Raw genomic sequence first — 16,645 nt, 5'->3', positions numbered from 1 at the left:
TTTTAAGCATCTTTCTTTAGTTAACAAATCTGGATATGCTCGTGCCATAACCAAAGGATAGGCTGAGACCCCCCACAGAAAAGGGGACTGGATGAGCATGCTCTTACCCACTCCTTCACTGAAGGCAGAAGCCACGAAGGAGACTGTTATAAGATAAGAGGCTGCCTTAATTTAGTCAGACGAGTAACCTGCCTAGTTTCATAGGGAGGCTTGTCTTCGCCTTTGTCTTCCTTCGGACATGGTGGCTAGGCTAGGATGACCCCATAGATGGCAGCAAAAGATACAGCAAATCCTGACTCTTTGCTGACATCCAGCGGCTATCAATATTTTTGCAACCCAGATATATGGTAACCTAATAGGAGTTATGCTTCCTCTCTGCTTTTGTATCTATCCCACTCTCCAAACCTTTGTAATAAGTAGCAAGTAGTAAGATGTATTCTAGTAACCACTGATGATAACAGACTTTTCCTCTTTTTTTCCTTTTCCTTTTTTTGCGTTTGCGTTTCCAAGGCACAGGATGCAGGCAGAGGGGTTGGGGGCTAGTGAGGTCACAGCTAATTCCTTTGGCTGGCTATATAATAAAACACCAGGTTTTACATGCTTTCTAAAGCCCTCTAAAAAGGGAGAAAGAAGGCAGGAAATACTGCTCAGATCAGGGAGGGTATATTTATCTTAGCTCGGTAGGTCATGGGAAGACCATTTTGCCAGATTCAGGCTTTTTAATTTCTAGTGGTCAAGGATTGCAACCAGGGGCCTCCTCCTGTCCTTCATTCTTTGAGCTTCCATCAAATCAGTGCTCTTCCTCCACTGATCCAGGAGAGGAATTGCTAGCTCTCTTTGGCCCTATATCTCTATGAATGGGATTTTTGGTGCTGCCCTTTCTACCTGCCATTCCTTGCATGAAGGATCGAAACCGCCACATGCCTCTGCTGCCGGCAATGCATTTCTCAAGCAGCCACTGATCAGCCTTCTTCCATCGCAACATCTCCGCTGCAAAGCAGAAGCAAAGACAACATCACCAGAGAAAGTTTTTCCAGGGGCGGACTGGGGACTTCCCCATGGCTTAGAAATTATTCCTTTTAGTACCAAAGGGAACAAAGTAGCAAAAAACAAGGCAGGGCATAAACTGTGCTTTTCTCTGCCTCTTTCCTACTGAAAAGGCCTGAAATGAGCACCCATATCATCTGGTCCAATGTATTTAAGTAATTGTGCCTGCCTGTCTGCTGAAAACCCATCATCTGCTTATTTCTATGTAAATATAATTAATCCAGCTGTAGCATTCAACTCCACTACCTACCAGCCAGTTAGTACTTCAGATTTACGGATTTTATTTTTTTGCCTTCAAGTCAGTTTTGATTCCTGGTGACTGCTGGACAAGTCCCTGCAGTTTTCTCGGCAAGATTTTTCAGAAGTGATTTGCTATTACCTTGTTCCTAGGGCAGAGGGAGAGTGACTGATCCAAGGTCATCCATCTGGTTTTGTGCCTAAGATGGGAATAGAACTCATGGTACCAATTTCTAGTACCTTACAAGTAGTACAATAGTACCTTAACCACTATGCAAAACTGGGTCTGTTGGAGTTGAATGGGGTCAGCATGCAAAGTGGTGGAGAACTTGAACCAGATGGGCAGGGTTTATTGTTTAATAAAATGTGCCTTCTCTTCCTATCCGCCCCCTCACAAAATTGGGAAAATAAGGCTAAAGTTAGTGTAACCCACAATTGCTGCTGGACAAATCACTGGTTTCTCTCTGTTGGTTGGTCAAGCTCATCTGGTAAATGAAAAACTGCTACTTACGAAACAGGATCTGTAGCTCCTTAAGTAAGACGTAACAACAAAACACCAGCATGACCAATACTTAGCAATGAAAAGTTTTTTGAAGCATTTCTATTGGGTTGAATTCATTTTGGTGGAGACAGCAGTAGAGATTGTGGTTCTGCAAATGCTTAAGACCATGCTGAGGTGTAGGTGTTGCACCTGCCTGCAAATCTGGAAAGCAGTCATGTCTTTTTCTAGACTCACATGACAGCAAGGGCAAAGGTGAACCCCAGAAAAAGTTATGGCTGCAATAAAGACTTGCAGCCAGGTGCTACGTTCATACTCCTGCACATTCTGAAGCTTCTTTTTAGAATCACATTCAATGCATTGCTCTTAATAGTGACTAAGGACATGGCTCTATTAAAGGGATATCTACATGGCCTTTAGTTGGCAGAAAACTATATGGTCATAACATTTGCTACCAATCCCTATCCTGCCTCTATTGCCCCTGTTCTAGCTTGCCATTGGATGGCAGAGTCCTGATTATGGATGTACAGGGTATGTTAAATGAAGTCACCGGTTGAGCCATCGGCTTTGTTGCCCCCCTCTTTCTAAATGGCAACAGTTGATGTAACCATCTGCCAATCAAAGCATTATAACTGAGAGATGTTTTTTGTCAGATCATTAGGCCCATTGGAGTAGCTAGCTGTCACAACCTGGTACTTCCCTCAGTGCACAGAAGAGCTGATCCATGGGGTGGGAAATCTGCCCAATAAACTGAGGCAGATTCCCCCACTTTTCTTGACAGCTGTTGACAATCAGCTTGTTTTGACTGTGGGTTTAGCACAGTGCTAAATCCATGTTCAGAAGAAGCCTATTCAGCCCTTAATCATTAAAGTGCTTCATAAACTGAAGTTCTCCTACTATTTTGGGCAGCTTCCCATCTTGAAATGTCCCATGGGATTGAGTGTGGGTTTAATCCCCCCTCCCCAAAGTGCTAAACGTACACTCAACAGGTCTGCCACACAACTGATAGTTCGGCTTGTTTTGAACATGAGTTTAGTGCTCTTTCTATCAAGGAGGCAATTGAGCAGCTCGTACGTGAACTCCAGGAAGTAATGGGCTCTTTCTTTCATTTCATTGCCATTTCTCCAGCAGTCTGCAGCCTCTTGGCTTCACAGGCTTCCATTAGAATGTCTCCCACTGGGATTTTTGAGTAGGAGGGCTAGCGTTATTGCCTGAGAGAGCTCTGCTCTTGAAATCTTGTTGCAGAATTTCTCTTTCCCCTGGAAAAATTCAGAGAAATTGTCCATCCTGCATCTCTGCCACAAATTAGGTGGACAATTCCCAAAAATTCCAAAAAATTCATGTCCTTCTCTATTTTACTTTTCCACATTTAGCCTCAACTCTCACCTGCCTCTGGAGAGCGAGTAAAACTGACGAGTTCCTCACAGAGTACATAGTGGAGAAACAAATTGGTTTTGCAGAAGTAAGGCAGCCGATGCTTCTCCATCCAATTCAATAAGCCTTTGCACTTTGATACCTGTATGGTCCCCAAAAGAGCAGTGAGACATTTTAAAATAACCTGTGTGATCAATGCAAGAAAAGAATTCTGGAATGCAGGGACTTTGGAGAACTTTCTGGCATGTTTCCTAGAAGACATGGGACCACATGTGAGTGATTCTGTCAGAAAAGAGGATTAATTATGACTTCAGAAGTGTTTGGTAGCCCCTCCCACATTCTGGGTGATGGAAATCCAAGGGGACAGGCAAAGAGAAAATGTTTGGAAAGTGGAGAAAATAAAAAAGCGAAGAGGCAATAAGAACTGTGATAAAACGACAGGCTTATAATTAGCCCAAGGTATTTGCATTCAGAACAGATGTTTTTGTTTCAGATTAATTATTTTTATTAAAATATACATTCATAGAACAAAAAAAAAAAAGACAAGCGGTTGAGAGAAGAATATAGAATACAGGCATCCAGGTAAAATATATTTGTACCTGAGATTAAGCATACCTAGAGTATGGGCAGGTTCAGTAACTTCTAACTGCCATGGCAATGGCACAAAATTTGGCCACTGTTCTGAAGACTTCCCAATGCTGGTTATTTAGAAGTCAGAAGTTACTGGACCTGACTGTACTCTAAGTACGCCTAGAGGAATATAAGAGGAGTAAATGGTAAAGAGTATGAATTAACAAATGAAAGAATGAAAAGTAAATATGTCGTGTGTCTGTGGACCTAAGGGAATGGAGAAGGATGTAATAAATCTGAAGGAAGGTAGTCTGATTTTTATGGAGTAGAGCTGATTCATTTTATTTATTCTACTTGTATGCTGCCGAATCAACAGAGACAAATGGCAGTTACATATTTGCAAGCAAAGCAGTAGGTTTAGTTATGAACAAAAGGGCTAAATATAAATAAAACATTAATTTGCATTAGCTAGAGAAAGAAATTTTATTGTATGCTTTTTATTTAAAGGCAGTAGATTATAAAATGAATGAATGGAGTTTATTAATTGAGTTTATTGAATTGAATTTATTGAATTGGGGCTTGAATTATTGCAAATCTGGAACTGAAGGTTGCTTGTTGAATGGAAATAAAACATGAGACTAAATAGAATGCTTGGTGAATGGTTGCCCACTGAGCAGGGAGTAAGAAATAGGTGATGTCCCCTGACTGATTAATGTACTTATGGATAATTGTATAAGGAATGCTTTGCTGACATTCATGTGAGTGCCATTTGTGTTCTCAACCTACAATGCAATATCATTTGTATTCAGAAGTAGTATTGCTATTATTATAATATTTAAATATTGCCCTTACTTAATGCAATTCAAGGTAGTTTATATAATATTTCCACCTCCTATTTTCCCTACAACAACAGCCCTGTGAGGTGGGTTGGACTGAGAGAGAATGACTGGCCCAAAGTCACCCAACCAGTTTTCATGCCTAGAGGAGTATTAGAATTCATAGTCCCACAATTTCTAGTCCAACACTTTAACCACTACACCCAACTGACTCTCCCATCTCAAACTGATACATATGATTTCCAACAAGCATTGTACAGACTGTATAATACAGCAAGAAGTATGGATCTGAAAATTAATGTATTAAAGACCAAGGTAGTTGGATTCAGCAGGGAAAATGGAAAAGAACTACAAGCTGTGCATGAATGACAAAAAACTGGAGCAAATAGATGAACTTGTGTACCTTGCTAGAATGTTTACTAAAGATGGGAACAGGACAGTGTGAACTATATTTAATGAATCTTGTTTTCTTTTCTATCTCCTGCCTCTATTTTCTTTAGTTTACTGCCTTTCTGGGCTTTAATGTATTTCTGAGCAAGCATCTTCATTCTGTCTTGATTTGTGGTGAGACATTTTTAATATATGGTGGCCTTTTAAATATATTTTTGTACTTTAATCTTATGGAAAAGAATTACTAGCAATGATCATGATTAGTAATGATCGAACTACAAGCCTCTATAGAGGCTGCTTTTAATATGTCACATTCCCTGGACTTGGAATAAATCAGTGATGTCCATCCTCTAGGGCATAATTTCACAACACTGAAAAACTGTGACATTTACCTGGCTGCATGGTAGCTCTGGCCACAGATACCATTGACGGGTTCTGCCCATGAAAAGAGGTGTCTGACCAAACACCTGCAGAGAGAGACGAAAAGAAGGGGAGAAACAAGCCAGATTCACACATCTTGCTATGCCAAACCAGCCATAGTGTGGCTTAGCATGGTTTAGGAACCTGGCTGCATAAGGTAAGGCCTTCTTAGCAAACCTGCTGTTCAGGTTCACCAAGGATAGGCTACATGTGGTCCTTCAGATATTAGTGGACTCCACCTCCCATCATCATAATTACTGGGTATATTGGCCAATGTTGATGCAATATCATCTGGAGAGGGTCACATTCTGTTTGTTTGTCATTAATAAATCTGTGTTTAATGAATAAAATCAGGGTTGAAAATTGACAGTAGTTCTTAAGCAAGTAGAAAGTGAAATAAGAGAGTTTTCAATTCCCATGGATATACACACATTTATTTTCTTTTTCCCCTTAGTTGCCTATGGGGAATCAATTTCTATGGACTTTTTGAAACAAAACCCGTTGATCAAAATATGCAAAGAACATATGTGGAAAATGGAAGAAGAATATATATCCCATGTTAGGAATCTTGCTTCAAGCTATCTTGAATACATTGTAAAAAGAATCAAAGCAAAACATTATCTTCATCTCCTGACAAAATAGATGGGACATAATTTACACAGTTAGCAACCACTGATCCTTTAAAAGGTTAATAAAAGCCTTGCCAAGATCCAATCATATACCCTTCATCTTCCCCTGAGTGCAGTGGAAAGGAATTGGGGGTACTGGGCACTCTCCTGATACAAACAACATCAGTAGCAAGAGGCAAAATTTGGACTGAGACTATGGTGTGGACAAATGGTTAAATTCCCTCCCCCTACACCTTACTCCAGAAATGCAGTTGGCAATTCATGCTAATTGCTTGAAAATGTCAGGTTTGGACCTGAAAAATATCAGGTTTGGGCCTAAGAGATTAAGGTGTTAATAGTTTCAGGGCCCTTTCACAGAGGTAAGACATGGTTGTGCCATTGAGGATGTACCCAAGTGGAAGCAGTCTGTGCCTATGATCAAGTCTCTCCTTCATAAACTCCTTCATATACAGAATTCCTTTTCCCACTATCCGGTTGATGTCATCTAGTGGACATCAGGATTTTTGCAGCCCAGATATGATAGCCCTACTATATTACACATAGGATTGCAGATGTGCTAGTAACAATCATGTGGGTCTGGTTTAAAACAGATTAGGATGTATTCTTTAAAAATACAACACATGTAGTAGACCTAGTAATGTAGAAAGATGAGCAAAAATACATCATTATACAAAACTTGTAATTGTCCACTTGTAAATTCTCATCCCCCTTCATGGATCACTGCCTTGTCGTGGCGAAGGGGCTTGCGTAACTCAGTGAAGCCATGAGCTATACCGTGCAGGGCCACCCAAGACGGACAGGTCATGACAGAGAGTTCTGACAAAATGTGGTCCACTGGAGAAGGAAATGGCAACCCACTCCAGTATCCTTGCCAAGAAAACCCCATGGACAATGTTAAAAGGCTAAAAGATATGATGCTGGAAGATGAGCCCCTCAGGTCGGAAGGTGTCCAATATGCTACTGGGGAAGAGCAGAGGGCATTTCCAAGTAGCTCCAGAAAGAGTGAAGCGGCTGGGCCAAAGCCGAAAGGACGTTCAGCTGTGGATGTATCTGGAAGCGAAAAGAAGGTCCGATGCTGTAAAGAACAATATTGTATAGGTACCTGGAATGTAAGATCTATGAACCAAGGCAAGCTGGATGTGGTCAAACATGAGATGACAAGATTGAACGTCGACATCTTGGGAATCAGCGAACTGAAATGGACGGGAATGGGTGAATTTAATTCGGGTGACCATTATATCTACTACTGTGGGCAAGAAACCCTTAGAAGAAATGGAGTTGCACTCATAGTGAATAAGAGAGTGGGAAAGGCAGTAATGGGGTACAACCTCAAAAACGACAGAATGATCTCAGTGCGTATCCAAGGCAAACCATTCAATATCACAGTCATCCAAGTCTATGCCCCAACCACTGATGCTGAAGAAGCTGAAGTTGACCGCTTCTATGAAGACCTACAACACCTTCTAGAACTAGCACCAAAAAAGATGTCCTTTTCATCATAGGGGATTGGAATGCTAAAGTAGGAAGTCAAGGAGTAATCGGAATAACAGGCAAATTTGGCCTTGGAGTACAAAATGAAGCAGGGCAAAGGCTAATAGAGTTCTGTCAAGAGAACAAGCTAGTCATAGCAAACACTCTTTTCCAACAACACAAGAGACGACTCTACACATGGACATCACCAGATGGTCAATACCGAAACCAGATTGATTATATACTTTGCAGCCAAAGATGGAGAAGCTCTATACAGAGAGCAAAAACAAGACCAGGAGCTGACTGTGGCTCAGATCATGAGCTTCTTACTGCAAAATTTAGGCTTAAATTGAAGAATGTAGGGAAAACCACTAGACCACTCAGGTATGACTTAGATCATATTCCTTGTGAGTACACAGTGAAGGTGATGAATAGATTTAGAGGATTAGATTTGGTAGACAGAGTGCCTGAAGAACTATGGACGGAGGTCCGTAACATTGTACAGGAGGCAGCAACTAAAACCATCCCAAAGAAAAAGAAATGCAAGAAAGCAAAATGGCTGTCTGATGAGGCTTTACAAATAGCTGTGGAAAGAAGGAATGCGAAAAGCAAGGGTGAAAGGGAAAGATATAAGCAGCTGAATGCAGATTTCCAGAGAATAGCCAGGAGAGATAAGAAGGCCTTCTTAAATGAACAATGCAAAGAAATTGAGGAAAACAATAGAATGGGGAAGACTAGAGATCTCTTCAAGAAAATTGGAGATATGAAAGGAACGTTTAGTGCAAAGATGGGCATGATAAAGGACAAAAAAGGCAGGGACCTAACAGAAGCAGAAGAGATTAAGAAGAGGTGGCAAGAATACACAGAAGAACTATACAAGAAAGATCTTAATGTCCCTGATGTCCACGCTGGTGTGATCACTGACCTTGAGCCAGACATCCTAGAGAGTGAAATCAAGTGGGCCTTAGGAAGCATTGCTAACAACAAAGCTAGTGGAGATGACAGGATTCCAGCTGAGTTATTTAAAATACTAAAAGATGATGGTGTTAAAGTGCTGCACTCAATATGCCAGCAAGTTTGGAAAACGCAACAGTGGCCACGGGATTGGAAAAGGTCAGTTTACGTTCCAATTCCAAAGAAGGGCAACGCCAAAGAATGCTCAAACTATCGCACAATTGCACTCATTTCACATGCTAGCAAGGTTATGCTCAAAATCCTACAAGCTAGGCTTCAGCAATATATGAACCGAGAACTACCGGATGTACAAGCTGGGTTTCGAAGAGGCAGAGGAACTAGAGATCAAATCGCCAACATTCGCTGGATCATGGAGAAAGCACGAGAGTTCCAGAAAAATATCTACTTCTGCTTCATTGACTATGCAAAAGCCTTTGATTGTGTGGATCACAACAAACTGTGGCAAATTCTTAAAGAGATGGGAATACCAGACCACCTTACCTGTCTCCTGAGAAATCTGTATGCGGGCCAAGAAGCAACAGTTAGAACCGGTCACGGAACAACCGATTGGTTCAAAATAGGGAAAGGAGTACGACAAGGCTGTATACTGTCACCCTGCTTATTTAACCTATATGCAGAGTACATCATGAGAAATGCCAGGCTGGAAGAATCACAAGCCGGAATTAAGATTGCAGGGAGAATCATCAACAACCTCAGATATGCGGACGATACCACCCTAATGGCAGAAAGTGAAGAAGAACTAAAGAGCCTCTTGATGAGGGTGAAAGAGGAGAGTGCAAAAGCTGGCTTGAAACTCAACATTAAAAAAACTAAGATCATGGCATCTGGACCCATCAATTCCTGGCAAATAGAAGGGGTAGAAATGGAAGCAGTAACAGACTTCATTTATTTGGGCTCCAAGATCACCGCAGACGGAGACTGCAGCCATGAAATTAAAAGACGCTTGCTCCTTGGGAGGAAAGCTATGGCAAGCCTAGATAGCATATTAAAAAGCAGAGACGTCACCTTGCCGACAAAGATCCGCATAGTCAAAGCTATGGTTTTTCCAGTAGTAATGTATGGCTGTGAGAGCTGGACCATAAAAAGGCCGAGCGCCGAAGAATTGATGCCTTTGAACTGTGGTGCTGGAGAAGACTCTTAAGAGTTCCCTGGACTGCTCGGAGGTCAAACCAGTCAATCTTAAAGGAAATCAACCCTGATTGCTCATTGGAAGGATCGATAATGAAGCTCAAGCTCAGATATTTTGGCCACCTAATGCGAAGAGAGATCTCTTTGGAGAAGACCCTGATGCTGGGAAAGATTGAAGGCAAAAGGAGAAGAGGACGGCAGAGGATGAGATGGTTAGATAGCATCACTGAAGCAATGAGCATGAAACTGAGCAAACTCAGGGAGGCAGTGAAGGACAGGAAGGCCTGGCGCAATATGGTTCATGGGGTCACGAAGAGTCGGACACGACTTAACGACTAAACAACAACAACAAATTCTCATCAATTGTACTCAGTGTGAGTAAGAACCAATAGAGCACTTGACACAGAATTATGTATTTTTCCTTGTATGAATGGACAACTTCCATTCTGCTATGCAGGAGGAAGAAGAGCATGCATTCTGAGAAGGATTCAATGTGGTTTCAGGTCATTATTCCAACCGCTGAGAATTTGTTGTTTCTCCTTTTTTAAATAATTCCCATTACAGTAGAGCTAGGCAGTGCTCAGCATACTTTGTCTGGGCTCAGAGCTAAGAAGCTAAGGCCTGGTTTGTACTTGGATGGGAGACCTCCAGGGAATTACAGAGCTGTAAACTAGATAGGCAAGCTGAAAACATCCCAGAAGAAAATGGCAAATTGCTTCCATCTTGTTGTTAAGAAAACGGTGTGGATGTGTCCATGAAATCACTATTTGCTGAGCCCATCTTGAAGGAGATCTTACCTTAACAAATCTTGGGCTGAAAAATCTGGATGGCCAGTAGGTGGCAGAAAAGGCACAGAAATCTCTAACTTTTTGCTGCCACCTAATACCATTCAGGTATGTTTTATCCCAAATATAGTACCCATATACTTAAGCCTTCGCTGGGGTTATGTATCTGGTGGAACCAAAAGAAGAAAACCTCATAATCTCTCCTTAGTGATCCTACCCATCTGCCTGACTTTATGTCATCATCACTTCACTGAAAGTACACTGAAAGTACTACTGAAAAAAAAAGAAATAAATTTGGACCATGGTTACCAAATTTGCAAAACTGTCCACATCTGCTGTGGACAGATGACAGATTTTTGATAAGTGGCTTATATACGGAAAATGATGCTTGACTCAAGAGAGAAACTTACAGAAAGATTCAGGAATGTGTTGAAGAAGTCTGTAAATATTTCATCTTTTAGCAGAACAGACAAATGTTTGCTGCTGATCAACTCTGCAAGAGAGGAAAAGCAGGTATGACATTAATAAGCAGAAAATGTGGCCTGGGGCTGATATAATATCATCTCTTGGGTTATTTGCTTCCACCTTACTACAGAGAAACTAGGCTACACCACTAAACTTACATACTTAATTTCCAGAGACGGTACATGTAAGGCCTCAACTAAATTTACTGTTGTGGCAATTTGACCCTCAGATCAGAGAAATACACCCTGGAAGATGCCACAAATATGTCCATCTCATCCTGAACCTATGAAGTGGTAGAAACTGCATGTTCTGTCAATCCTTAAAGACAGGAAACAGATTCCACAAGTTTGACTGGAACTATACTCTATTGATACAGGCTATAGTAACATAATTTTGCTTCCCAGGTTTTAGTTATATAACCATAATCTCTGCCTAGTTTCTCCAAACTCATCTCTTTCCATGTTCAGATATAAGACTATAATCTCCAGCCCTCATTGCAGGGCAATATAGTAGTGGATAAGATGAACTGATACAAGCCCTCTGTTCATGGCTAACTGATGATTGGTTAATTAAGGAAGTAGTAACTGATATCAATGGGGGAGAATGAAGACTCCTTAATGAAATAATGAATTAATGATGAAAACTCCTTAATCTCACAACATATGGACAGATTTAACCATAATTTCAACTGGGAAACTGTTAGCATCTTAGACCAAGCTAAATCCAAAAATGCAAGGGAATTCCTGGAAGCTTGGTATTCAAACAAGTCAACCATCAAGAGGCACATAGAGATAAACACCTTTCACACATTATTCAAAAGAGACAATAAAAAGGAAACAAAAAGATCAGAATATCTCCTCTCCAGCAATCAACACCCAGATAAGCAGGAATTAACACCAGGATTAAGCAGTAAACAATACCCTAATCAAGGAACTACCAACTCAGACAAACAATCCAGCAGTAAACAACAGCCTAATCCAGGAACTACCAAGGAAAAAAGACAAGAACCCCACCAACACTGCTTGGTGTTTATATACAGCTTCTGTATATAAACAGAGAGCAAACCCCACTTTTTTCTAGCACTGAAGATGTTACCTAGATGGGTAATGAAATGTCTGCAAGAAAACAACCAAACTCAGAGAACCCCAAGGACTCCAAAGTAGTAACTGAACCCATCTGGAGGTTCACTAATCGGGAAGACAGTCACATCTTTGGTTGTGGGAGCCATCCTTGATTCCAAATCTTCTCAATATGTTGAGGATCAGGAGACAGAGAGATTCATTTCTATTGCCACCTAGAGACTCTTTGCGGAAAGGTGGAATAGGAATATGAAGAGCATATAATTGATCAACTCACTAGCTGTATTCATGCTCAGGTGTCCTGAAGCAGACTGTTCCCCACTGAGCATTCTGTTCTGTTACAATGCATTAGATCTCTTGTTGTTCCAGCAGGTTCCAGCAGGTTCCACATTCCACTAAGACCCTTTCCTCCAATCAAGATCTTTCCAAATGTTTTTAGGTCATTTAAGATCTACACAGTTTTCTTATACACATTTCCTCTTCTTAGGTACCAGCCTTAATCCATCACTGTGTGAGAGCACCTCCCTATAAGAACCCACAGGGTCATGTCAAGGGAGGAGGTGATGCCCTACAGCTGAGAAACCTCTTGTTTCATTAACTTACATTTTGGGTGGAGAGCCTTCCATGCAGATAATATTTACTTATTTATTTATCTATCATATTTGTATAGTTGCCCATCTCACATAGTGACTCTGGGTGGCAATACAGCCCTATTTCGTTTGGAAAAAAGGCATCTCATATATAATACAATATATCACACATCAGTAAGATGAAGCCACATCTCCTGCCTAAATCTAACTGTGGAAACCAGTCCAAAATAAGACCTTTGTACCTCCAGCTGGCAAAGCAAAGTTGTTGAAATGCATTCCTGATGACCTTCATCCAGGCCCACTTCCAGTGGCATGTAATGGCATCTGCTGCCACTTGTGCTTTGCTGTGCTTCAGAGCTGCAAAGGCAGATCAGAGGTACGAGGCCAGCCTTAGAGCCTATGCTGTGGATTTGTGAAAGTGAGTCCTTCCACAAGGAGAGCAAAGTTTGTGCTCCCCCTCTCTCTCTTGCCTTAGGCTGGAACTACTTAAAACAGAACCACAGGTTGCCTAGATCTTGGACTGATATAGGAAAACATTTCACTCTTGTAGGGTCTTCCTTGTGTAGAGTCAGATTTGTATAGAACAGGGCTGGCATCTTATTCTTTTTAAGTTTTGGTGCTGGATTATTGATTAATCCTTGGCTTACATGTCAGTTGTGATCATACAGAATAAGGAAAAGCAATTAACAGCAATCCCAGAAACGCTTGCCAGGACAGGACAGGAAAGGAGAAGTTGCAAATTAGGGAGTTTAACTCAGGAGATGAAGGAAAACAGCATATAAGCAGATCCCAGAGAAACCACTAATGCATTTATGCTTCAATAGAGCAAGGATGTGTATTGTATTTGCCCAATACTTACTTGCAAGATCCTTGTGTATTTTGATACCACTCTGAGTGCTTTGCAGAAGAAAGACATGTGTGGAAATATAAGTATTCTGTAAATATATATTTCTGGATTACTGATTCTAACATTCTTATTTCCTCTTCTTATGATATTTAACATTTAAACATTTTTTTAAAAAAATTGCAGGCTCCCCAAAATAATTTATAATTGAACAAAGATCATGCTATATTCCAAATAAAGAAAAGTCAATAAAAATGTACAAAAACATTCCAGTTATCAAGTATTTAAAGTACAACTTTATTGCTACTGACAAAGCAACACAAAAAACAAGCAGGAATTTCACAAGATCTACTGGGAAGCATCCACAAACTCACAGTAAGGCATGTGCTGGGACTTCAACTAGGCTTCAACTAGTCTCTGGCCCTTTCAAAACACAGGGTCACCTTTACTCACGACAGTGATGGCTAGAATTCAGCAAGTGAACTGCCTACCATATATGGGATGGCCATTTGATCCAGTTTTTCCTTCACTTGCCCTCCTCTTGGACTTTAAGCTTATAAAACAATAAGGACTGAAGGTGGCAAGAAGGCAACAAACAATTCTTAGGTCAGATGCAGCTTCTATGGAAACACAGAACAGATGCCTCTGACTCTCAAGGCAAGGAAAAGGTCAGACAAAAGTCCATTGACGTGAAGCAGCAGGAGGAAAAAGCCTAGAAATTAAACCCTAGGGCTGACTCATACATAGAACTTGATTCCTGCAAGAGGCAGCCATGTCAAATCAGAGAAACATCAGCTGTTGCCAAATGTGGGATTGAATTTCCAGAGGGTTAGTATTTATTGCCAGTTAGGAAATGTAATTTATGCAAAATAAACCTGTCTTTGCTACTTAGTACTTCCAGAGCAAAAGTCAGCCTTCCAATGATTGGGCTATGATTCAGTGTTCAAAGATTCTATCATTTTCCTTGGCACAGAAATAGAAACTGGAATAATCCTTTAGGCCCCCAGAAGTCCAAGTGCCACCTTTTTCCCTGCAGTTTACCAAAGAAATCTTCCTTGGTATTTATAATATAGGCAGTTCTTGATTAAAAGGGGATGGTTTTCTCACTTTTTGCACAAAATCTATTATCTTGTGTCAACTGTGGTCTCTGTCCAATGCTGACAAAGTGCAACTTCTGAGTCATAATGTATCCAATTTTAGGAGTATTTTACCTGTAAATATAAGACTGAAACCTTGATGCACAAGGAAAAGAAAGAAAAAGCAACATTGGTGCTAGAAGGAAACATAGATTTCCTATTTCCTCAGTTCTGCAAATATTTATTTTTTGCACAAATTACGTGGCAACAGAGTGACAAAAATATATCAGGCAGTTTGTTATCATGAAGAAGTTATCATTCTTGGTAAACACCACAAAGCAACTAACACCCACTCTTTCCCTTCCTCCAGTGCCCCACCGCCTGCCTTTCAAGAGGTCAAACCACTCTGCCTGCCAGACCACATTTTGCTGGGGCCGGAACTGGAAGATCAATAAAATGTTTGGGCCCATATGACAATGACAATTTCAGTAGCTGCCTCTGAATCATTTTTGGTAAGTCTGAGGCTTCGTCTCACTTGCATATTTTCACTTTCACTCTACTGCAAAGAAAAGCCACAGTTCCTCCACCTCTCTCTGACAGGCTTCCAAGAAATAATGTAGGCAGGATCCAGTTTCTAGAGTTCAGGTCAAGAGTGGATTGTTCTTCTGTTATACTCCACACTACTGAAGCATGTATTTTTTTAAAGTGAATTATTATTTACTGAACAGTGGTTCAAAGAGACAAAGGGCTAAGCAAAGAATATACAATGTTATAAGGACAAACACAAAAAAATAAAGAGTAAAAGGCACAGTTAACAAAAAGTTTAAAAGTTGTTCTTAACTGCCATATATTGTTAAGAATTAACAAAATTACACCTGTTGCAACTAACATAATGAATATAATCTGTCTAAACTTGATAAAAGTGTGATTCTTGCCTCTAGAAATTCAACATTCTAAGGTTTTCTAATATAGTATCTTTTTTCTAATAAAGTAATTGAGAAAGCATTTTGATCCACGAATCAATTGTTAAATTTTGAAGAAATTTCCAATGTTGAACAATAATTAGTTTTGTTGTCAATAGTAAATAGACAATCGGCTCTTCATTTTTAAGTGGGGTACTGGATTGCATAAATAGATATAATAAACCTGGTTCTGAGAGCACTCAACTTTTTGGTTTGTAATAATACTAATTTCACTAAAAATCTTGTGCCAGAAGGCTACTACTTTATTGCATGTCCACCATATATGGTAAAATGATCCCTTTTGTGTACAACTCCTATGACATTTTGAAAAGTGATTGTATAGTATATATGCTAATCTAGTAGGGGTTAAATGCTACTAATGCTACACCTTTAATTGCAAAAGGTGGAGTTCTTTGGTGTCAGCTTTAAGAAGCTTGTCCATTTTTTGCAGTGGTGTGTAGAGAATTATAGTGATCATGTGAAGAAGTAAATACAACAAAAGAGACACTTTCCAGGATTATTTTCCTGTTTTATTTATTAAAACATCCCTATTTAAACCAAAGTTATGGAAGTAGAGGCATTATTTTCATTTAACCTTCATATTATTTACTATAGGTAAAATCTAAAACTGAACCACCAAAACTCAGGCTCAGGAAGAAGTATAATGCCACTCTGAATACAATTAATCAAATGGCTATTTTTGTTCTGGAGGAATATAAAGTTTTTTCAAGAGACCTAATTTATGAGCTTATATGAGGCATTTGTTAGGCTAAATTCCCATCCTGGAAGTGTAGACGAATAGAGGGAGCTCTCCGTGGTGCTGACTTTCAGCAATCCCTAACTGGAATTAGGATTCCAGCCTGGAAACAGAAGTCATTCTCTCTCATCTGTATACCAAATTAGATATACAGTAAACTAGACAACCCGTGACCCATTGGGTTCACATTTCAGAGGCATTTCCTTACCTAAACAGGGAAACAGAATGATCATGGGCAGGCAAAAAAGCAGTGAGAGCAGGAGTGACTTCTAACTTCCTACTGGCTTTCCCCTTGACTTTCCTTGTGGAAAGCTGGCAGGGAGCATCAGAAATCCCTCCTTCTTTCCTTCCTTCCTTCCTTCCTTCCTTCCTTCCTTCCTTCCTTCCTTCCTTCCTTCCTTCCTTCCTTCCTCCCTCCCTCCCCGTCCCTTCCCTCCTTCCTTCCCTCCCTCCCAACCCCTGCACAGACACTGACCCATGCTGCACCCTTGCACACCCTCCCTGACCCTCAC

At 40.5% G+C, this 16,645-nt stretch overlaps 1 protein-coding gene across 1 annotated transcript in view; it reads right to left on the bottom strand.

The window, feature by feature from the left end:
- RGSL1 (regulator of G protein signaling like 1) overlaps positions 1–12,233 on the bottom strand; it is a 44,842-nt gene extending 32,609 nt beyond the window's left edge. Inside the window, exons 1-4 of the mRNA XM_088153303.1 lie at positions 12,182–12,233; positions 10,771–10,853; positions 5,346–5,420; positions 3,170–3,299 (exon numbers count right to left, since the gene is read on the bottom strand). Coding sequence (XP_088009429.1) covers positions 3,170–3,299; positions 5,346–5,420; positions 10,771–10,853; positions 12,182–12,233 — 340 coding nt within the window. The remainder of the gene's footprint in view (positions 1–3,169; positions 3,300–5,345; positions 5,421–10,770; positions 10,854–12,181) is intronic.
- Between the last annotated feature and the right edge of the window lie 4,412 nt (positions 12,234–16,645).

This window comes from Python bivittatus, unplaced genomic scaffold (genome assembly GCF_059951505.1).
Source record: "Python bivittatus isolate LINGU-HERP-01145 unplaced genomic scaffold, Pbiv_v1 ctg000700_np1212, whole genome shotgun sequence".
In the NCBI taxonomy this organism is placed as follows: Eukaryota; Metazoa; Chordata; class Lepidosauria; order Squamata; family Pythonidae; genus Python; species Python bivittatus.
Note: the sequence above shows the minus strand (reverse complement) of the source record. Positions and strands in the feature narration are given on the sequence as shown.